This window comes from Rhinatrema bivittatum, chromosome 2 (genome assembly GCF_901001135.1).
Source record: "Rhinatrema bivittatum chromosome 2, aRhiBiv1.1, whole genome shotgun sequence".
NCBI lineage: Eukaryota > Metazoa > Chordata > Amphibia > Gymnophiona > Rhinatrematidae > Rhinatrema > Rhinatrema bivittatum.
In genome coordinates this window covers 196,212,544-196,237,384 of record NC_042616.1, presented here as the reverse complement: position 1 = coordinate 196,237,384, position 24,841 = coordinate 196,212,544, and the positions used below count along the sequence as shown (strand labels likewise).

The 24,841-nt window shown below is 42.2% G+C and overlaps 1 protein-coding gene across 2 annotated transcripts in view; it reads left to right on the top strand.

Moving 5' to 3' along the window:
• MEOX2 (mesenchyme homeobox 2) overlaps nt 1-24,841 on the top strand; it is a 142,694-nt gene that overhangs the window by 73,818 nt on the left and 44,035 nt on the right. The window contains exons 2-3 of one of the 2 annotated variants that reach the window (XM_029589007.1): nt 558-632; nt 23,102-23,274. In XM_029589007.1, the coding sequence (XP_029444867.1) occupies nt 558-632; nt 23,102-23,274 (248 nt within the window). The remainder of the gene's footprint in view (nt 1-557; nt 633-23,101; nt 23,275-24,841) is intronic. The other variant, XM_029589009.1, reaches the window with a different exon arrangement.

Here is a 24,841-nt window from a genome sequence, read left to right as displayed (position 1 = left end):
TACTCAGGCATCAAACATACAGGCTGTCATAATGCCATCTAGACTAGGATGCCCTACACACCTACTCAAGGAAGCAACCATGCCATGTACACAGAAATGAATACATACAAGGCCAAATGCAAAGGTTGCCTCTTACTCTTCCTGCCCATTCTCTGAAGCCTACTGTTTGGAATCACTAATGAGCACAACATATCTGTTGGCTGTGCCTGCTCAACACAGACAGACACGGACCTTTAAAATGCTTATGCCTATGATGGCAATTGCCCTGGTGCCCTGCTTCACCATCCCAGTCAACACCCACAAGTGTTCCTCAAGGTAGTCCTCTGGGACCCCTACTGGGAGGAGAAGAACTATAACTGGTGGGTCCTCCTACCGATTTCATTAAGTTTAATGTGACTTGCCTCCTTTCTTTCTGTTGAGAAAAATCGGGTCTGCACACTCTGTTGATGAGTCCAGAGTGCTACTAGTGAGAAAGTAAGTCTTTTCTCTAGAGTGATACTTTAATTTACACTTGTTGGACTCAGCCAACTGAGTGTCTTCTTTTTTATGTTTTTCAGACCAATCCAGACTCCATGAGGCACCTACTCTTAGTCTCATTTACAGATCAAGACATGCTGCATCCTGGATATCAGGTAATAAAAGTAAAAAGGACTAGAGCAGGGCTTCCCAAATCTGTCCTGGGGACCCCACCCCATATACAGAGTCTCCATGATATGCAAATTTATCTCAAGCATATTCATTGCGGATGTCCTGAAAGCCCAACTGGCTTTGGGTTTCCCAAGACAGGTTTGAGAAGCCCTGGACTATAGTGCCCTGTTGGTTTATAAAAGACTCATATCGATGAAGACTCGAAGAACCAGCTGAGCATGGTTGAACAGATCCAACTTTTCAGTATTTCCCTGTACATGTCTGATGTATCTTTTCATTTGCTGTCTGTCTCTGTCTAGTATTTTAATATGTGACCTACTGTATTCCCCTGCCTTTTTTTTTTTTCATTTGATCCAATTTTTCCAAAGTACATACTCCTTCCATCTAGCTCTCTTAGTTGTGCGTGTGTGCACGCGCGAGCACGTGTGTGTGTGTATGTGTGTGTGTGTGTGTGTATAGGAGGATCGCTATTTCAATGTTTCCTTTCTGTGCTGAGACTGTGGTCCTTAGTTGTAATCAATAGAAAGGTATATGGCGTTTCTGCCGTGATATGTGTCTTTTTTTTGTTAGTTACATTGTATGTCTTCTCTTTTCTGTGCATCCTCTCTGTACAGACTTTTTTTTTTCCATGTTTCTTAATGTTATTGATAATGGTTTCCTCACATCTTTTCTTTCCCCCTAAGTATCCATAGTGTGCAGCAGCCTCTCCAAAGGGCTGGTGTCCTGCAATCTAGGCATGCCACCTGTGGATGCATGCACACATTCCAGGAGGTTTGCTCTGGAGGTGAGAAAATGCCCCCTATTGGAGGTGCAATTGTATGTGCTGCCTTCTTTCCTACTTGGCAGCTGTTGCATTCTGTTCTGTCTGACATCCACAGTAACTGTCCTTTTATTCTTTCTTTCACCCTGGCCTGGACATGCTGATGCTCTACTTCCAGGAGGAGTAGCCTACAAAAAGTCAGTGACAAATATGAGTCTTTGACTAATCACCCACAATTTCTCCTCTTTCAAATTCAAATGCTCTAACTAACTAGACTATTCTTCCTTCCTAGTAAAGTTTTCTGCAGTAGGGCAAATTTGCCACTGACAGAATGATTATATTCCATCAAAATAAATATTATGGGTAGATGATATGTCATGATCTATCACTTCAGCATGAAACACATTTTTCCCCACAAGGCTGGCACAACCCACTGTGCAAGCTGTGCACTTGCACAAGGTGGCAGCCTGAAGGAAGCGGCAGCCTGGGAGACACCGGGGCCCTAAGTTAGGAGAAGGCCGTGGACCGTCAACCAAAATAAAAGAATGCCACTGCCATCACCGGACCACAATCCACCAAATGCCCAAGATGAGAAAGAGGCCGCTGTCCACCTGGCAATTCCAAACCCACCAGGCAGTCTGAAGAAGCCAATGCTGCAAAGCTGTCCAGTGGGTCAGGAGCCTCCCAATGGTTCCCAACTCGCTACGCAACCAAGATGAGGGAGCTGCAGGGCCGCCTGGCGGTTCCCAACCTGCCATGCAGCCAGAACAAAAAAGGCTGTGAGGAAGTTCCCAACCTGCCCCATGGCAGAAGTGAAGAAGGCGGCCCTGGACTGCCAAAAGAGACTTTGGTGTGTGTGAAAGAGGGAGCTACTGTGCATGTGTCTGAGCATCATAGTATGTCGTGCTGAGCATCATAGTAAGTGTGTGTGTGTGTGTGTGTATGTGTGTGTGTGTGAGAGACTGAGCATGTGTGTGTGATAGGGAGCAAATTTGTTTATCTGAGCATGTATGTGGGAAAGAGAACTGAAACAAGTGAAGAGATCAAGCTCTAGGGAGATGGAGTAAGAGGTATAAATAGTAGGAAGCAGTAAATTCTGCAGCTTATATCAGGAAATGTTGTGGTATTGAAGCATAGAATGTTCTCCGAGTGGGTGGGAGTCCAGGCCTGCCAATTCTCTTCGCGTGTGCGTGTGTGTGTGTGTGTGTGAGAAAAAGGGTGTATGTCTGTGTCTGAGCAGATATGTGTGAGAGAGAGAGGGATCTTATGTGTGTATGTTAGTATGTGTATGTTAAGAGGGAGCATGTGTGAGCATGTGCGTGTTTCTGAGCAGGTGTGTGAAAGAGGGTGAGTGTATGTGTGAGCATGTATATGTAAGAGGGAGCATGCACGTGTGAACATGTGTATCTAAGTGGGAGCATGTGTGTGTATGAGAGAACATTATGTGTGTGTGTGTGTGTGTGTCTGAGAGGTAGAAGGAGCATATGTGTGTATGTATAGATATCTATATGTATGAGAGAGGGAGGAAAAAGTTTGTGTATCCCTCTTCTTCTAATCCACAATAAACTCAGAGTGGTTGGAAATCAAAAGCTCCCAGGTATAGAGAGTATACATTATTTTATCCTTATTAGTTTTAATTTTTGGGGGCTATTTGCTGTTTTATTGATGTTTGGGAAATTTAAAACAAATTGTATGAGTTTTTACTTATTGAATCTTCCATTCATCAGCTGTTTTGAAATATTCTTTTTATTAGTAAGTTTATTCTATTATGATTAATGTATTTATTATATTTCTTGATTTTATTGTTTAGTGACTGAGGATTGGTGATGGTTCTGTTTTTCCATTGTTGCACTACATGCAGACTTGTAGCGGTTTCCAGTTCAGTTTTTGTTCACATATTTCTATTATATTTTATGGCTTATTTTTTCTATATTTGGTTAGGGTCTGCCTGTGTGACTGAGGAGAGGTATTCTGCTAACATGTAGGAATCTATAGCAGCTTGGTTCATTCTGTTTTGCTAATAGAAGGTGTATTGGTGCATTAGGGCCTGGTGTTATATTTTGCAGAAGGTATATTGGTGTTTTAGGGCTTGGTGTAATAGTTGCCTTATCATAGCTAGGCTTTGTAAGTGCTGGCAGTCAGTGCTGTTTTTGGTGTGGGAGATTTGTTACATTTGAATTGTAATTTACTCATTGCCAAATAGGTTCTAAGTGTCTTTTTTTTGCAGGGTTTTCTGGTTGGCACCATAGCAGTACATGTAAACGTAATGTGCATGTTGTGATATTTTTACCTCAGAAGATTATTTTTTGAATATTCTTTATCAAGTAAAAGCTGATATTATAAATGCATAATTAACTGTGTGCATGGGGGGGGGGGGGGGGGGGGTAAGGTGTTGCCAAGGGTATGAGGGTTGCCTAAGGCACCTAATACTCTTGCACTGACCATGGGTTCCAGAAGAGGGGGTTAAAGACCTGGAGGGTGGAGCGAGGATTGACAGTTTTTAAAGTTTAGGTTGCTGGAAGGAGCTGAGCATTTTTGGTGGGCCCAAGATAGAGACTGAATGAAAAGATGAGGAAGCAGCACAATAATTGCTCTCACTGAGTGGCCAAAAAGCTAGCACTAGCCCTGTTTGTCCAGATCTTAGTTACAACAGATTCATAATATTCTGAACATGCTTGCACTCTGACATCCCGCCTTTAGTCTGTAACACATCCAAATACATACTCAGGAGTTCAGGACTGTAGATATATCATCACTGTGGACATGGCACGAAAAAGTAATTTGATCCTGTTGCTTCAGTACAGTATTTTAGTCACGTCCTTGTCTGCAGTTACAGAGAAAAGTCAGCTGAAAACACTGTCAGTGCCCTGGAATATAGGTGTATAAATGGTTCTGTTTCAGTTGCTGTACAAAGTCACATAATCATTTTAATCCATACCTGATTTCCAAACGATTATCGGTATATAAAAACACTAAATAAATAAATAGATAGATAGATATTCACAGGCATATATTCCTCCTGAGTTGGCAACCCTATCTGTTACCTCTCATCAAATCCCTACTCCAAATACAATTGAGACCCTAAACCAACTCATCCTTTCAGCCTTCTGTTTCACCCTGTCCATCCCCATTTTCCCTCCTGTCACGCTGCCAGCCCCCTCTTACCACTTAGTCCCATGACCCCTATTCTGCCTTCCCCCATACTTGCCCTTATCTCCTACCCTTCCATTCTGGCCCTTTCCCTGTTATGTTTTGGTTTTTTTTGGTCACCCCTCCCTCACCGTTCCCCCATCCTTGATACCTGCCTTAACAACCTCAAGATTCCTGTACTGCGTGTTGCCACTCCAGACAGTCTTGTGGTATGAAGAACTGTGTGTGGTGCTAGCAAATCCTAGGGATGGGGGTGATTTATCCTGGCAGAGAAAAGTGAAAAAGGAATGGGAACTGTGGATCAATGGAGTGGGGAAGGAAAATGAAAGTGAGAAGGACAATTCCACCCATAGTTCCATGCCTCATAATAGATCAATCGCTCTACTTTGATATCTTTATCTATCTATCTATATAATCAATAACAAGAACTACTGTCATAAATATCAAGTAGAGATAGAGATACAACATGGGAGACTTGAGAAGTGCTTGCATCATTCAGCAATAAACGTTTTGAAAATTCCCTGCTTTCTAAAGGATGGACTCTAATACTTGTGCTTCACTTCCTAACAGCCAGTGGGTAATCTTTTTCATTCCCCTGAGGAAGCCATCTTGATTGGCGAAACAAGGATCTTCAGTTCGGTTTATTAATATGCTGTTACAACCCTGTGCTGCAATAAGGCACATTTAAATATCTCCTTTACACAGTATTGTTGTTACGCTCGCCGCCCGCAGCAGCCCCGCGGTGCGGCCCTCTCACTGCTCTGCACAGGCTTCAGGCTCCAGCTCCTCATCACTGGCGGCAGTGGGCTGCCGGTCTCGACTTCAGACCCCCGCCAGCACCTCCAGCCCTGTTCCATTTCCTGGGATCTCCAGCCAGGATGCCTCCACACCTCGGGCCTCTCCACGGGCCTCGCGGAGATACGCCGCCAGCAGCACCACGCCCCTCCCTAGGCACGCGTGCGCTCATCAGTGAAAGATTTAAAGGGCCAGCGGCAGGAACCTGGCCACGGACCCGGATGTTGACGTCAGATCCGTCAGCACATAAATACTCAGGCCGTGCTCCTCAGTGTCACCTTTGCAACAGGTCTCCTTGGTCTCCTATTCCTGGTTTCTGAGCACTCGTTGCTACAGTACCTGTTTGTTCGTGTTCCTAATTCTCCAAGTTCCTGGTTCCTATTCCCCTGTTTGTCTCATCTTGTGTTTGATCGACTTCCTGGTTTTGACCACTGCTTCGTCTGACTTCACCTACCTGCCTTCTCCAAGCCTAACCACTGCTTTGCCTGATTTCACCTACCTGCCTTCTCCAAGCCTGACTTCTGCTACGCCTGACCATGCCTGCCTACTCCAAGCCTGACCATTGCTACATCTGACCACATTTGCCTTCTCCGTGACTTGACCATTGCTACATCTGACCAAGCCTGCTTTCTCCGTGCCCTGACCACTGCTATGTCTGACCACGCTTGTTTCTCTGTGCCTTGAACTTTGCTATGTACGATTTCGCCTCAGAATCTCTTGGGGCCAGAGTTCCACGTTGCTTGCTACACCTTCCAAGTGCCACCCGCTTCTACTCAAGTTCGACAGTGACAACTCTGTCCCTCTCCTCTGGACACGGACTATTAAGGCTTCAGCCTCCCTTTGCTCAGGCACCTTCAGTATCCTCCTGTTCCCTGGTGCTTGGGTTTCCGTTCCGCATCTTGTCCGGTATAGGATCATACCACCTGCTGGCTCTGGGCTGAGCCAGCTACTACTGATACCCAACCTCGAGGTCCGCCTATGTCCTTTCAGCCCCAGCACCCGAAGGCTCACCCTAGGGCAACGTGGGCTGGTATAGGTGAAGCTCCAGTGGCCTCCAGCTTCAGCCCACTCCTCCTGCTGATGGTGGGGATACATAGGCCCTTGCCTATGGGTTGCGTCAACCCCATCTCAGCCCAAGGATCCACCTCCTACGCAACAATTGTTCACCGCTAATTTAAAGTGTTTTAAGCTAAGTTCTAATGAGGCACTCTTTGAAGCATTTTCTCTCAACCAACATCGCAGCTATTGATATACTTGTTTATTCATGTAAAGACTTCCTATTATAGAATTCCAGTTTGGGGTTATTTAAGTGCATTTTTCATTATATTGATTAAGGGCTTTTTTTTGCCAGAGTTGATTACATTTGTTTGAGGCCTGTTGGCATGTTCAGTGTGACATTCCTACAAGTCTGCTTGCTACCATAGAGTAGTAGGTTATGATCTGGCTTTATTCCCTTTCTAAAAAGTTTTTTTTCCACTTTCTTTAAATACTTGTTTTTAATAATTAATCTATATCTCTGCTTGATATTTATGACAGTAGTTCTTATTATTGATTGTGTGTTTTCACTTTATAACTACTTGTCTTTCATATTTATAGCACTGCCATATTTTGCTACCTATATATACATGTATGTATGTATATGTATACACATAAATATATGCATATACACAAATGTAAGCATGTGTGTGTGTGTGTGTGTGTGTATAAATATAGGTATAGATACAGATAGAGATCTATATAATAACTAAAATTGCCCAGCATTGTTCAGGTCCATAACAGCTATAAATTTTAAAATTGAACAAAACAGTGTAAATAATAAATATTGTTTTATTTTGTTAAGTAATTAACAGCAAGCATACAGAAACTTAGGAAAACCTCTCCATAAACTACATTGACAGAATATTAGATGTCTCTTATTGCTCAGCTCTAGAGAACGCTAAATAGAGATTGTTATAGAAGACTAAAAAAACACCAGTTCCAGTACAGATCCCTGGGGCTCTGCACTATTTACCACCCTCCACTGAGAGTAATAGTCAGTTAGTTTTACTCTCTGTTTCCTGTCTTTTAACCAGTTCAGAATCCACAAGAGTAGCACAGCCAAGGGTGGGCCTGGGTAGGCCATGGTCCACCATTTAGAGTTCAGGCTCATGTAATCACAGCTGCCCAACACTAGAAGCAGAGGCCTGCAGGATGATTTCTGCAGTTCCCATCCCACAGCAGTCAAAGAAGGAAAGGGCTGCAGTGGATCCCATACTATGACGACTAAAGAAGGGGTCTGGCAATGCCTGAAGAAGACACCCTATGTGTGTGTTTATGTATGTGTGAGTGGGAGCCTGTATGTGCGAGTCTGTATGCGTGTGTGTGCCTATCTGCGTGAACCTGTATGTGTGTGCCTATGTATATCTATGCCTATGTGTGGAAGCCTGAGAGACAGAGTATATTAGGGGCTGATGCAAAAAAAGAACGCTGAAAGCAGGTGCTGAGCATTCAGCACCTGCTTTCCTAGAGCGCCCCAGGCACCTCTCCTGGGGGTGCCATGCAATATTTAAATTAGGGGTCACGTTGTCAAGGAGGCACTAGGTTCACTTGCACGCCCTTAGTGCCTCCTTGGCAGCAGAATCCCGCCGGTTAGGAAAACAGATGTTAAATTTATCGGCACCCGTTTTCCTAATCAGCGCATAGCCACGGGTTCGGGAAATGGACACTTGTTAACTGATCATCCGTTTCCCGAACCTGTCTGCTGGCACTATTTTTCAAACTTTTATTTTTTTTTTAACTTTCTTAAAGTTTTCCTTCCTCCTACTTAATATTGTAATGATATTAAATAGAAGGATGTACAGAAAAGCAGTATTTTCTGCTTTTCTGTACAACTTTTGGGAGTACTCAGAAATTAATGCTGCTCTTTATGTCTTTTTTATTTATAATATGTGTTCAACATTGTGTATATTTCATTAATTTACAATTACAGCTAAATTATGCTGCATGCCTATACATCAAGGCCTTTGCTTACTTGCAAACGTTATCTGCTGACATGAACTGGGGCATATATTAACTATAGCTATTTGTTTGCACAATAGAATTAACTCAAATTAATACTTTGGTTGCAGCTCCAGCAGTTTTGCTTTAAAAAATATTTATTTATTTCAAAATTATTCATAACCGCTTTCCCAATGCTAAAAAGAGCTGACCAAAGCAGGGTAGAGCCAATCATGCACAAATCACAAAAGTAAAACAAATCATTAACAATTCATAAAAACATAACCAAAACAAATAAAGCTGAAAAGTTACACTATATAGGGTCATAAGTTGATAAGTGGCTGACCGGCACATTTTTCTTCAGTTGGCACATAACCTGGATCCTAGGGAATGCTCCAGGGCCCACTACCCGCCAGAGCTTCCAAGGTATGACCAGGACAGGGGTCAGAGGGAGGGAGCTAGGGTAGGGGACCATGAGGCCTGAGGGGGGTACTAAGGCCTGGGGTGGGTTGGAGGCTGGGGTAGATTTGGGAAGGGGAAGGGCCTTTGCTGCCTGACTTTTATTTTATTTTATTTTTTAACTTTTAGTGCCTTGGGATCACCCCTGGGAGGGGGGGGGGGGGGTTTCTCAAGAACATAAGAAACATAAGAAGCTGCCATACTGGGTCAGACCAAGGGTCCATCAAGCCCAGCATCCTGTTTCCAACAGTGGCCAATCCAGGCCACAAGAACCTGGCAAGTACCCAAAAACTAAGTCTATTCAAGACCCCTGGCTTTTTTTTTTTTTTTTTTTTTACTTTTTGGGCAGGGTTTCATTTGGGCTGCTTGGGCCTTTTAAGACACTGCCCAGGAGTATCAGGATGTGCGTTAGCATCCTAATGCTCCCAGGGAAAGTTAGCTACAACTTAGCTGTTTATGAAAATAATGCAGCTTGCACTTTTTTAGGCAAGCCGTATTATTTTATTATCATAAAATTGCCTAGTAATGATGCTGCTTTGCATACACTTGCAAAGCATTTGCATGCAAAGCCGCCTATTACTATTTTGATGTTGTTTGATGTAAAATGCCATGCAGTATTCTAAATATTGTGCATATCGCTGCGTTTAGGCATTTACCATGTGGGAAATGATGTTTACCGTGTGGTAAACATCTAACCCAACTTAGTAAATATACCCCTATGATTGTAAGCTCTCTGGACATATGAAAATACCTACTGTACTTGAATGTAATCCACTTTGAAGTAGCTGACCAATCACAAAAAATGAAATACCAGTATAAATTAAAAAAATTAAATTGTAATCCAGATAATTTACGCAGGCAAAGAACAGCAAAATATTTTAATCCCACTATTCCGAAGAACCTTTTGAGAATATCAAAGAAATCAGGCCATTATTGGTTTTCCAAATAAATCTGCAAATCATGGATTTTATTTAAAATTTGCAAATGTATTTCCAAACCAAAAGTTTAAAGGTTCACATGTCCTTAATTATAATTAACCAGTAGAGTTTATGGAAGAAAATGCAGTTAAGAAACCAGTCAAGGATCTATACTAAAGATTTAAAGCAATAAAACATCTCACCAAGGATAAATGCACTAGTTCTATTTCTGCTTCAAACTTATATACTGCATTTTACCCCCAAAAGGGGATCCAAAGCAGTTTACAGAGAATAATATAAAATATCAATACAACATAATAGAAAAATAAAAAGTAAATAATACTGCTCACTCCATTGCCTACTCTCATTAGGGATCATGATGAAGCAGCATCTCATAGCTAACAATAACACTTCCTTCTAAGCAATAAAGTAAAATTCATCATCAATATAACAATCTCAATAGGGCAGCATGATATCCTGCTCTTCTAATAGCTGATGTTTTATATACTATAAGTACACCTCCCCAAGAGCTCTCTAAGGCTTAGATTCATCAAACTATTGCATGCGATAGGAAGAGGGGCATGTTTTATGGTAATAGCTTATTTATTGCAAAGTGTGCTATCATAGCACTTCGCATATGTATTACCACCCAGGTAGAGAGTCCATCAATCTAGGTTGAGAGAACATTGCACAAATCTCATCTTTGGGTGAGTTTTCTCATTCCGAAGGTCATCAAATCTTCACAAGAGAGCACTGTTCTGTTCGTATGTCTCACTCTGAATGTCAAAGTGGCCCCTAACCCCTACACTCCTACCTAAACCTCACCTTGAGTAACTAGGTGGGCCTCATATAGAGGTATAAATAGTAATACCTACCTAGTATGAGGGCATTAGGGCTAGTCTCTCTCTCTCTCTCTTGCTCTCTCTTTCTCTCTCTCTCTCTCTCTCTCTCTCTCTCTCTCTCTCCCTCTCCCTGTGGTTATAGGTAGGAATTACAGCAGTTGTGGCACTTCGTGCAAAAAGTTATCACACTCTGTGGTAATACTTATACAAAGCACTATGATAGCTTATTTATTGCAAAGTGTGCTATTACCATAAAACATGCCCCTCTTCCTATCACATGCAATAGTTTGATGAATCTAGGCCTAAGCACTGGCCTCTGCTTTAGTAGCCTGTTTGTTTGATTTTATGGGGGAGGGACTAGCTAGATCAATTCTCCACTAGATGCATGCAAGCATTTTTAGGTAGGTCCTGCAGCTGAAAAATAGCTTTCTTTTCACTGGGGTTGCTTTAGATTAAAAAAAAGCATCTTCTTGACTTTCTGGCCTCTAGCTCCTGCTCCCTATGGTGGCCTCTGCTTTAGCAGCTAATATTAGAATGGCTAACTCATATTGAGACTAATATTCTTTTATTGCTGTACATGACTGTTATGTGGTTTAATCTTTCTACATGATCTTTGTTGTTGACTGTTATCTCCATTAGCTGTACATCCTTTCATATGATGATATGTTCTTATGTCATGTCCTGTTTTTTTCTGGAAAATAAAAAGTAATAAAAAAAAAAAAAGAAAACCTTGAAGAAATGTTCTTATTCCTGATTTTTTGATTTCCTGCACTTCCATTGCATTGTACTCTCGACCTAGTTCGATGCACTCTCTAAGTGCTATCAAGCTAGGTTGAGAGTACAATATACAAATGTCATCTTTGTGTACCTTTCCTCACTCCAAATCACATCAAATCTTCACTGATATGTACTGAGCTGTTCGTACTTCTGACTGTACATGTAAAACTGCCCCCCAAAACCTAGACCACCATCAAAACCTCACCTCGAGTTACTAGTTGCCCCTCCTACAGAGGTATAAAAAGTTGACTATGTGTACTTGCCTAGAGGCTCCCTCTCCCGTTCCCCTCCCTACCCAAAACAGGATTTGCAGTTTTTAGCACAAATCCCATTTCAGCCATATCGCACAACATAACGCCATAAAAAAGGTATAGTTATTTCCAGCATTCCAGCATTAAAACCCATGATAACATGTTATGCTGTTTAGGGGTGTGCATTCGTTTCCTACGTATTTGTAATCCGCAACGTATAGGGCCATATTCATTGTATTCGTGGGGAAGCGAAACGTATCGCGATTCCCCATGAATACAATAAATCTTCGCCGAATTATTCGGCCGTCTAAAGGAGCCAATTTAAACAAATCCCCCACCCTTCTGACCCCAAGACTTACCAAAACTCCCTGGTGGTCCAGCGGGGGGTCCGCGAGCCATCTCCTGCACTCACACCCTCGGCTGCCGGTATTCAAAATGGCGCCGATAGCTTTTGCCCTCACTATGTCACAGGGGCTACCGGTGTCATTGGTCAGCCCTTGTCACATGGTAGGAGCACAAGATGGCACCGGCCATCCATTGCTCCTACCATGTGACAGGGGCTGACCAATGGCACCGGTAGCCCCTGTGACATAGTAGGTCAAAGGCTATTGGCGCCATTTTGAATACTGGCAGTCGACGGCCCGAGTGCAGGAGGTCGTTCCCGGACCCCCGCTGGACTTTTGGCAAGTCTTGTGGGGGGTCAGGAGGGTCCCCCAAGACTTGACAAAAGTCCCTGGTGGTCCAGGGGGGGGCACTGGCCATCCATTGCTCCTATCATGTGACAGGGGCTGACCAATGGCACCGGTAGCCCCTATGACATAGAAGATCAAAGGTTATCGGCACCATTTTGAATACCGGCAGCCGAGGGTGTGAGTGCAGGAGATGGCTCCCGGACCCCCCACTGGACCACCAGGGAGTTTTGGTAAATCTTGGGGGGGGGTCAGGAGGGTGGGGGGTTGTACTTAATTCAATTTTAGCTGGGAAATGAATAAGAATTAACACATGTACGTATCGGGGTCCCCCTTGCCGAATGCAACGTATCTGCCGCCCCAACAAATACGAATCCCGAATGCAATGTATGGCATCCCTCTGCACATCCCTAATGCTGTTGCATGCAACGCGAAGTATCCCTCATTTTAATTTACTCCACCTACACTCCTCCCATTTGGGAAAATTTTTAAAATTTACAACGCAAACACCTGTATAAGGCCCTAATGCGATTTCATGAATGACCCCATTATTTAGGTACATCTTCCAGTGGTTGACCACCAATGGTCTCTCATTACTCAGCCAGTACGTTAATATTACTATTTGTGCTACAAGAAATACTTTCTTTGACAATAATGCTGTTCTCTTTTGTATCTTTGGGTACAAAAATATAAGACAGAGTCTCAGTGAGGTTGGGAAATGCCTCAATAAAAGGTGGCCCAAATATTGTAATGCATCCATCCAGAATAGTTGTATAGAGGAGTAACTCCAGAAGCAGTGAAAATATGTGCTCTTGGTATGCAAGTATTTTTTACAAAGGTTTGACAAAATGACTCCAACTCTGTGTGCCCATGGTGATGACATATATATCCTCCCATGAAACTTATATTGAGTTTCTTGCAGATTTATACTCTCAGAAGTCTCTGTACTATTTTAAAAACAATTTTCTAATTCCTTATGGTTTAATTGTACTTCTACATCTTATAACCATTTTTCGAATACATTTTGAAACTGGTTGCCACGCCTTATTGAGTTTAATGCTATATTTATTTGTAAAATAGATTTTTTTCATAGTCTGCTAATTTCCCACTTTCTAGCTTCGTACTCGAAAGACCTTCAATATGCTGATGTACTTGTATATATTCAAAGAAGTTTGTACTCTATGGGGTAGATTTTATAACATGCACACGCGGCGTACATGTACACTCGCAAGTTATAAAATCTGGGGTCAGCGCGCACAATGGGGTGCACAATTGTGCACCTTGCACTCGCCGAGCCACGCTGCCTTTCCCCCTTCCCCCTAACCTGACCTTCTCACCCCTTCCCCTAACCTTTCCCCCCCTAGCCCTATTCTAACACCCCTCAAAAATTTGGGCAGACGCAAGTTGTGTGCGCCGTCCAACTGCCGGTGCGCGATCCCCGGCACTGCAGCAAATATGGCGGCTGTGCCGGGAGCCTGACCCCCACCCCTGCCCTGCCCCTTTTGTAAAGCCTCTGGACTTACACACGTCCCGGGGCTTTATGGGCGTCGCCAGGCCTTTTGAAAATAGGCCCGGCATGCATCACCTTTTGAAAATCCGGCTCTATATGTTATAATGGGTTTGTATATCTTGAAAACTTCTAATAATTTTCAAATCTGTTGCCACATAAGTCCACTACTTTATGAAGGCAAGCTCATTGCCATCTCCCAAACACCGGGTTGCTTAGTCTTAGGGGAAACTGTGGATTCCCCACTATGGACAAATATGGTGAAATGTGCATAGTTTGAAGTTACTGGTTGAAAAGCATCCATGCTTGTCTTCCAGAATTTACCACTATATTCTTTATGTAATCCAGCAATTCTGCTTTACTTACATGTAGTATCTTTCTCAGTGAAAGCAGGTAACACCATTGTTCCAGTTGTTTTTCTGCAATTTGCAGCAACTCCAGGCAATGAAAAAAGGATTCTAACTCGTGATGTCCTTGCTCCTCTTCTTCCACATAAACAGATTCATAAAATTCTCGAAACACTTCGCAAATATCTTGTGGTGATACTTTTCTTTTCCCTTTGCTATTAATTAATGCTTCAATATGTGTATCCCCTTTCAGTCTTTAACCAGATTTGCCATTAATTTCCCTGACTTAATATCATATTTGTATAATTTATGCTCAGATGCCAATATCATTTTTTGAGTTCTCTTGTGTCGTAAGTTTGGCCATATTTTCCTCTTTCCATATGGTAGATGGGTTACTTGTTAAAGCTATTTTTGCCCTGCATAAGGCTAGTTCTAAGGCTAGAACCTTTACATTCATCTCTTTATGCTTCTGAAGTATATATGATGTAACTTCTCCCCTCATGACTGCCTTGCTAGCCTCCGAAAATGCCAAATTTCTTTGATGTTCTTTATTATTCTCCTAATAATGTTGCCATTTTACTTTTATATACTCTGCAAATTCTTAATCCTCTGATAGGTAGCACGGAAATTTCCAGAATTTTAAAGCCAAGAGCATGTGTGAAGGTTGGATATCTACCCAAATCAATGAATAATCCGAGATCCTAGCTTCTCTTATTTCAGTTTTGACTACATTAATAAATAGTGTAGTACTGACCAATATGTAGTCAATTCAGAACATTGTGACGTGCACTCAAGACACATGGGTGTAGTCCCTTTCAGCTGGGTGTGATTTTCACCATGGTTCTATAAGGTCTAGGTTAGAACATAAGTAGGAAATCCCTTTCTTTTACTCCAAGATAGGTCTTTGGTTTTGGGAAGATTTATCCAGTTCTATACCTTAGACACAGTAAGGGCTGCCTGCTAAAATCAACTGACCCCTCATATGTACCATTAAAATTTACCAACTTAATGAAGAAGCCATGGTGATAGCTATTCAGAGCATAAATATTGCATAATGCTATATCCTTCCCAAATAGTTTGCCTATTACAATCACATTTCTTCCTTCAGGATCTGTTAATTCCATTGTAATCTCTCTGTATAGTTTTGTGAAATAACATTGTTACTCTTCCCTTTCTACTAACTGCTGGGGAATAAACTTGCCACCCATTCCCTTCACAGCTTTTTTTCTATTTAAGGCCTGTAACATTTTTTATCGCTTCACTGGAGATCCCAAGCCTGTTATATTTCAGGGCACTAATTGTACCAAATCATTCATATTCATTCTGACCTGAAGCAGCAGTATATTGTCTAGCTTCCCCTTCTATGAGTTCTCTCCAGCATTCTCTTAACCTAAATTGCCCGAGTGCAAAAAACATATCTCCCATTTTAACAAAAACTGCGTATATGTTCCATTCTCCACGCCTAAACTACTGACATTGCTTCCCTCCCATTAACTTCCCACCCTTCCTCTACCATTTTGTGTTAGTAGTTTTCCCAGCAAGCTTGACTTTTTTTTTTTTTTTGGCTTTCTGTAGTCATTCCTGTGCTATTTTTCACAACGCGATTATCCATACTGTGTTCACCTTTTTCATTTGTGGAAAATATTTCAGAATTTTGTGGCTGTATATTGATGAATCAATGAAATTGGGGGAAGGTACCTGGAGCTGGCTCAGCATGAATCTTACCCGCTCATCATGTCATGTGGTTTCCCTGTCTCTATGTTTTTTGAGATATAGTCTCCAGAACTGAACACAATACTCCAGGTGAAACCTCACCAAGGACCTTATCACCTCCTTTTTCTTACTGAGTGTTTATTCCTTTCTCTATGCAGTCCAGCATCTTTTGGCTTTAGCTAATGCCTTATCACATTGCTTCGCTGCCTTCAGATCACTAGACCTATTACCCCAAGGTCCCTCTCCTGTCTGTGCACTTTAGTCTTTTGCCCCCCCTGAAACATATAGCTTTCTTGTATTACTGCATCCAAGATGCATGACTGCATTTCTTGGCATTGAATCCCAGCTGCCAAATCTTCGACCACCCTCCAAACATTCTTAAATCACTTTTTATTTTCTCTATGCCTTCAGGCGTGTCCATCTTATCTGCTTCTGGGGCCAGCATCTGGAACAGCAACTACTTGGAATGAGAGAGAGCTTCAGCAATCACATTAACAGCAGGGATGTGCTTAGCCCTTTTGATATGTTTAACTGCAAGGCCGCCAGCACTATCTTTCACATCAAGAGAGCTAATAAGGGGCATTTTTCCATCTGGCTGTTGATTTCCATGACTACCGCTGCATTATCATAATGCCAAAGGACCCTCTTGTTCATAAACTTGCACCCCCAAATCTTGAGAGCAACTAGTATTGGGAAAAGTTCTAGAAAGGCAATGTTTTTGTATAGCTCCTTCTGCCTCCAGTGTGGCTTAGTCTTAATACCGGCTGTTGCTAACACCAGACAGCGGAGGAAAACTTGCACCATTGGGATAACCAATATGCAAAGTTAAGCAGCCCCATAAGGGACTGAAGATGGCCAAGGGTCACCTTCTTTGAGGTTAGCAACTGCCTAACTGCTTCCTTAAGAGTTCTGATATTTTCCAGGAGCAACCTGAACATGTCAGCATGTCAACAGAGTCCAGTTCAATATCCAAGAATGTCAACTTGGTTAGCGGACCCTCCGTTATGTCCTCTGCCAAAGGAATACTAAAATCAAAAGCAATCTGCCTAAATGTATCAAGAGCACCTCTGCATTCTGATGTACCCAGCCTACCCATACATAAAAAGCCATCCAAGTCATGTATAATTCTATTGGAACCTGGTCTGCAGCCAGTGGACAAAGGTGCTAAATGCTTCAAAATAAGCTGAAGAGTGTTCCAGATAGTCATTGATCCCTGAGACTAATGGAAAATACAGACTGTGGATTAAATTGAGTTTCCCCTTTTCTTTCTTAGGAACCAACCCTGGGGAAATCCTAAAAAGAGTAAAGGGAAAGGACAGAAATGGGCCTGCCACTTGCCTCGCTCAAGTTCTTTGTCTATTTTTTGTTGGGTTATATTACTCATCTTCTGGACCAAGCGAGCATTCGAAGAGATCTTGCTAGAAAAGGGATCATAAAATCAAAATGGAATCCATACGCCAATAGCCTTGCATCACTCCTAATCAGGTACAACTTCCCAAGTACATTATCTTGTCTGAAAAGGCTGGCCCTGGGTTGTGGATTGACACAATGTAGCTGGGTGGGCACCGCTCCTACATTTGGCACATCTATGACTAAACATACATGCCTGTTGCCATGCACATCTTCCTGAATTAAAGAGCTTACAAGGTTGGAGGGACCACTCTGGGGGGGGGGGGGGGGGGCAGGAAGGCTCAAAGCCTGTACCATGGGCATGCTCAATGGGGAAGCCAGCAATGCTAGGTCCTAAGGCACATGACACCGACCACTAACTGCATTCCAAAAAGGACAGCGGATATTGCGGCATCATTTTATTCAACCAAAGGTCAATATCCTTAAAACCCCATGCTGCATTTTTTGCTTGATAAATTCTTCCTAAATTTCTCATCACACTTGAGCCAAGTTCAACCCTCGATGGTTCTATGAGCTATCAGAATCATGTCCAAGTACTTCAATGTGCCCGCCAAAGCCTCGGGGTTTTTTTCCTTGACTATGCTATACAACACATGAAAACCCAGTAACTAGTTATGGATTTTCTTTGGTCCATGCTGCTTCTTTTTTGGTTCCTTGGTCTTCTTTGTTTCACTGCTCCTCTCCAATCCCTCCCCAGGTTCTCTCAGTACTAGGCAGAAATCTTGCAAAGCTTTCTCCTCCAAATTCTTTGCTTAATGCAATGAGGGACATGCAAGCTTGGGAATCATATGGGACAACTGACCAATGCCCCACCCGCAGCCTGCCCCATTGTGGGGGAGACGGAAGGGTCCTTGGCTATTAATACTTGCTTGGAACTCTATTCTCCTCTCCCCCTTCCCGGCAATGAGTTAGACAACAAATCTGAGTTACAAGATGTCATAGACCAAACTTCTGCCAAGTCAGTCCTGCCTGCCCTCCTGTTTCTCTTTAGATTGGCCAATGCCAATAACCTCTGCCTGACCAGCCTTTTTCCTCCTCTTCTTCTTTCCCTGGTACTTTGTTCAGCAACCAACTGTTGTACCAGTCCCACTCCATCTAAATGCAGCTCATCACCCTCCCATGTCCCCTCCAGGTTCCCTCCTTCCCAGTCCCCAGACACCAGGCTGATCTAGTTGTTCCCTGCAATGACTGGATGCTGGGGTGTGATCCCTCAATGGAGTGGCCATCCTCCTCCTCCTCTTGTGCGAGTTACTGTCCTTTTCTGGGAGCTCTATCTTGTGCTTTAACTACTTGAGGCTGTTCTCAGTGCTCCCTGTTGAATAGCTCTCATAAGGTCCTCTGTAATCTCCTCACTGGCAAGGCATATATTAGTATCACAAACAATATACCCGTGTGTTACAGTTAAATATTTTCAATTTTTATTCATTAACAATCCTTTAAAAAAACATAAAACATCATCTATTACATTAACCATTCATACCACTCTCATTCATACACAACAATGAAGTATTAAAATTTGACAATACAAACTTGTTACACTTTAACAATACAACAATATTGTAACACTCCCTAAGTTACAATGTAAACATACTCCTCATTTACTAAGTATCCCTATTCCAACTACATTTGGCACAAGATTGCTTTTCATGCTTCTTCTAAACGATCAAATGATCGTTTAGAAGAAGCATGCTAATATAATTAAATAGGGTTTATAACAGTGAAAAGCAATCTTGTGCCAAATGTAGTTGGAATAGGGATACTTAGTAAATGAGGAGTATGTTTACATTGTAACTTAGGGAGTGTTGCAATATTGTTGTATTGTTAAAGTGTAACAAGTTTGTATTGTCAAATTTTAATACTTCATTGTTGTGTATGAATGAGAGTGGTATGAATGGTTAATGTAATAGATGATGTTTTATGTTTTTTTAAAGGATTGTTAATGAATAAAAATTGAAAATATTTAACTGTAACACATGGGTATATTGTTTGTGATACTTACCAGTGATAATACCTGTGGTAGACCCAGGATAGTCTTACTATATATAAGGCATATATTAGGCCAAGATGCTGCACATGAGCTCTGGTTGGTTTCCTTCTCATCTCATGGTATCATGTTGGCTCCATCCTTCCTCCACATTGCTGCCTGTTGCTGGCTGAGGGCTGAAATTTTGGGACTCCCCTCTTTTGGCAGACTGAGCTTTCAAATCCTGAGTTCTGTTAACACTCCTTGTAGTATTCTTTTCTTGGCAACCATCTTTTAAAAGCAGAGGGAGATAAGGAAGAAATGCCCAAAGCTCTCTGAATGTTCCTTAATGCTTCCCTGATTGAATCTCAATAGTCTTCTCCTGAACAAGTCTCCTTCTTGGCTGGCCTACTAGCTCTCTCAGATTGAGCGTTGGATTGCATGCAGTTCAGCCTCATCTTTCTCTCCTTGATCTCCACTACCGGTCACCTTCTTTCATGCGGTGAGGGCTGGGGACTCAGGGAGCTGAAAGCTGAACTCTCATGGTGCAGTATGATGGCGCGGTTGGATGAAGTGCTGGGCAATGGATGATGACTGTGAGGAAGTCACTGGTGCAGAATGATGATCACGACCATGCTAGTGATCTTCGATCTGGCTGCTACGGCTTCCGTGCACTTGGGATTCAAATTGAGTCTCACCACAAGGAATTCTCCTGTTGGGGAGTACTGAAAATGATGAGGGGAGCCAGAGAGGGGAAGAGCGAAGCCTAGATATGGTGTAGCATTTCGGGCAGTGGGAAAGACGGGAATCAAATGTGGAAGTCACAGCCCTCCAAGCAAAGAGGCAACGGGCTGTGAACTCCAGCTTTTATCCCTGCTCAGTTTCTAGCCATCCCTTCCAGGTTTCCAGGTGCCCACCCCTTGGTTTTGGTTTCTTCAGGCCATGCAGTCTGGCCATACAGTTGCCATGTGGCCACCATTATGGCCCTCCTCAACTGAAAGCCGGGGGCAACTGAATGGGAGAAAACCTTTGTAAATCCAATTAGGCCCTAAATAAAGGGCCAGTTTTCTCTGAAATTCTTAATATTTACAGTAAAATTGGCTGCATGTCATCAGAAATCCACCACAGTGGCAATAATCCACACTGCTTCACAGCAACATTTGCCTATCCTCATCGGAGTTATATTCAATCTGCATTTTTAAAGAAAAAATAGCATGGATTTTTTTTCTATTGCAAATATCCCTTGCAAATGTATTCACACACACACATCTAATGATAATGAAAAATTATGAACTGCAATGCAAAACAAAACTCAACATTAGAATTCGTTCAGAAAATATTTCAAGGATGATTTTCAAAACCATTTACCAGGGTAAAATCCTAATTTACCAAGGTAAAATGATTTGGCTAAAAGATGCCCTCCTCTGACTCAGATCAGAGGTTAAAAAGAGGCATTCATGAAGAGGGTGTGTAAGTCAGGGTAGTAAAACAGTGCATGCACATGCAACATTCAAATGTATGCGTGCTATGCTGTCCCTCCTCCCTCTGGTTCGGTCACCTGCACAAGTAAGAGGTGCAGAATAAGTGGGCGGTATTAGCATGCTCCCTTTGCAGCTGCTCATTTTCTTAGGAAAACCGTGTGGGTAGTTTCCCTTTAAAAAAAAAAAAGAGAGCAGTAATGCACATGGGTGAAATGTGGTCACGCAAAATGCAAACAATGCGCGAGAGACGTGTGCAAAATGCAATGTTTGTAAAAGAGAGGAATCACGTACTGTCGAAGTAACGGGCCTCGCCAAATGGAAAGCAGGCAAAGTACAGATTAGCACCACATCTTCAAAACGTTCAGGGAGTACATACAGGAGAAAAATATTACTATGCATGGTGTCGTGTGCCGAATGTATTCTTTTCGGGGGGAAGGGGGAAAGAAGAGGATCATCGTTTACGTCCTGCTGGACTTACCACTTTTGCCTTCACATCTATCACAGGGCATATGAAGTCAGGTCAGAGTGAAAAAAAAAAGCAAAGCTTTTTGCCTCAGTTGCAACATCTGCCGAACAGATGGTCGATGATGTAAAATCGTCCAAACTTATCTTCCAAAAGTCACCCACCCATTTTCCACCAAAAGGAAAGCAGTGACTTGATGTGAACAAAAGCTTTAAGTTTGGAAAGAGATCTCCCAGTGCTAGTTCTCTGGAGACCATAGCGAAGGAGTGTTCTTACAAAGAAATACCATAGATTTACTACTTTGCACGTTGACATTCAGACTTAGAAATTCCAGAATCCACTGCCTGACCCAGCCTGTTCTGACAGGAAAGAAAAAGAAAAATGGAAGAGAGGGCAGAAGAGGGCAATGACAAGACTTGCACAAAACTGCAGAAACAATGTCTAAACCACAATAATAATAATAATAATAAAAATTTGTCCAATTTCTTGTCCCTCATCCTTTCTAAACACTTACAGATGTAGTAAATGTGTTCTTGAATAAAACTGTAAACCTGCTCACAAAGGATCTTAAGCAGAAAGATGACCCTCTGGGTTCAGGGTCACTATAAGCTGCTCACAGCATGGTGCTCATAGTAAAGCAATTCATTTTCATCAGGGGAAGGAGTCCTTGCCATTGGGCTTAGCTTCCCATGAAAGTTGTCATTGACTTTTACACTCCATTGAAAGGAGCTTCACTTATTCAGCTCTGTAGATGACCTGGATTTTTTTTTTTTGTTTGCTTAACATTGGCTCATAGCTCACATTAACTCTGCAGGGTTTGGGCTACTACTCAGCCTTCTGAACTGGCAGTGGCTCAAGAGGTTTCAAAAACGCAAAATCTGGTCATAACAATGGACAGTGTTATAGCCCAGCGTTTCTCAAGTACCCCCAAGCACTGCTTCCATTACACGCAAATCTATCTCATGCATATTCATTGTGGATATCCTGAAAACCAGTCTTCCTAGGCAGGTGTTCCCTAATCTGGTTCTCAAGGGCCAGGATTTCCACAATGGTTATCTATGAAATACATTTGCAGAAAATGGAGGGAATGCATGAAAATCTATCTCATGCACAGTCATCATGGAGATCCCGAACATCTGACGGGTTTGCGACCCGTCCTGGAGCCAGTCCTGCATCCCAGTCCTGGAGAATACTCCAGGACTGGCTGAGGAACATTGGTTTAGCCTATCACGTGTTGCAGCAATATGCTATTAATTCAGTTTCTGCACCACCACGCCAAAGCTGAAATATTATTTCACCATTCGGTGTTGCTCTGTGTACACAGATTGCTGTCTTCTTTCCTTTACACCCCTTCACCCGCCCCCCTTTGGCTACAAAGCATCATTCTATAATTTCTCTATTTTAAACGTAACCAGAACACATAGACCACAGTCTGTCTGAACTTAGATCTTGCATTTTCATATATTTCAAAGAAAATTCATGTATCCATATTTTAAAGTTTGCCCAAGTTTTAGGAGAGCACATTAAAAATAGTCAGATTTTAAAAAGAAAAGAATTTTAGCAGCACAACTCTTTGTGCCAAATGTTAAATCTTGATAAATTGAACCCTATGCTTTTTCAGCAATCATTCAGGTTTTATGTCACTTTTTAAAATATAAGCCAGCAGCTAGGAAGGCCTAAGCCAGTCAGAGCATGGGCTGCCTAACTGGTCGGCTGTCCTGGAGCTGGCTAAGAAGGAGGGGGAAGAGGGAGGTTTAAAAGAAGGAAATTAAGAAGGTAGGGCAGACGGATTTGACCATTAGAAAAGGGCGCGGATACAAGTTGTTCTTCAAAGCCCACCGAAGTAGAGGGAAAGGGGAGAGAGGCAAGGTTTGGCATGCTTCACTTACGAGCTATAGGTTGCAGGCAGGGAATCCACAGTTTTGACTTACTCTTATCTTGCTTCCATTTCAGATTCCCAGGAAGGAAACTACAAATCAGAAGTCAATAGTAAGCCCAGGAAAGAGAGAACAGCCTTCACCAAGGAGCAAATCAGGGAGCTGGAAGCTGAATTTGCCCATCACAACTACCTGACTAGACTGAGAAGATATGAGATAGCAGTGAATCTGGATCTCACTGAAAGACAGGTACTGAAGATAAGGCAAACTTTTGAAAACAACTCCCAGTGAAATAAAAGAAATGCAAGTATTACATTTCCTTGTCAAGAAATCAAAACATTTTTTAAACAATCAATCATTTCATTAGGTAAATATTCAGTAAGCTAGCCAGATTTAAAGACAATTCACATAACAGTGAGTCCCTCCGACACGGACCCGCGTTTCACCCGGGGGCTGCAATGGGCAGGATTGAAAGGCAGGAGGCTTCTGTCAAGTTACCTTAGCGTTTGCTTCCTCGAGCTTACCTGCTGTTCAGTCCCTCCCGATGCAGCCCTCGGGTGAAACGCGGGTCCGTGTTTCCGTGCAAGACACATTTATTTGTGACTTGTTGGATCCCTTGGATGCGCACTCCTCTCACTCCAGCAGCAAAGCTATCCAGATGACGTTATCTGAATAACTTTAGCCGAATATTCAACTGCACTTATCTGGTTAAAGTGCTGCTGAATACACTCGGCTAAAAGTTCCCCAGATAAAATTAGTCAGAATGTGGACATAAGTCTCAAAACCCGAACTTCATAACGCTTCAGGAGGTTACTAACATGTCAGTATTAAGTGGCAAGATGTTGCCTGCTGTCTTATTTAAAATCCACACACAAACTTTATCTGTATAGGGGACAGGCAATTTTCATGGGTAAATGTTGTTGTTGTTGTTGTTTTTTTTAAATGCCTTCATGACCCATTCTTTTAGTTTAACACACTGTTCTACTAAATTCTATTTATTTATTTATTTTAATTTTTTATATACCGACATTCCTGTAGAGATACAAATCATACCGGTTTACATTTAACTTCAATTTCGCCTTAAGGCGGTACAGATAACTACGTTAGAAATAAATCTAGATTTATTAGAAATAAATCTAGATTTAGTTAGAAATAAATAAATCTACGTTAGAAATAAATCTAGATCTTTGCACCTGGTCAGCATTTCCTTAAGGTACTCCCCCAGCTTAACAAAACTGCTATTCTTGAAATCCAGGATTCTGTTATTTATGTGACCACTCTCTGCCTTTTCTCGTATTTTAAGGTAGACTGTAATGTGATCATTAAAAGAATGGTGACCATATACTATGATGTTAGAAACTTTTTCTCCATTTGTATGAATCGGGCCTGCTATCACCTTTCCCTTGTGGGTTCTGTTACAGGTTGCTTGTTTCACTTTGAACAAAAGACAAACAAAAACATATGTAATCTGACCTTTTCCCCTCACTATGTAGAAGGGGTCACTCTGGAGGCAGTACAACTCGAGTTGGTTTATTTTGAACATGGGTGAAAGGATGGCTTCTTGGCCCTTCGGGACATGATTCACAGTCACTCAGAGGCCCACTCTTCCTACACAATAAAACTTTACTGAATCATCAAAACTTGTAGACTTGAAACCATGCACATTTTTGGGGAGATGAATTCATATATCCTCAAAAGTACATAATTAAAGCCAGGGATCCTGAGAGACTGGTGTACCACAGGAACTCCTTTGGTAATGGGATCCAAAGGTTCCTCTACTCTAACCCTTGTGCCCCAAATCCTTGAATCCCGCTGC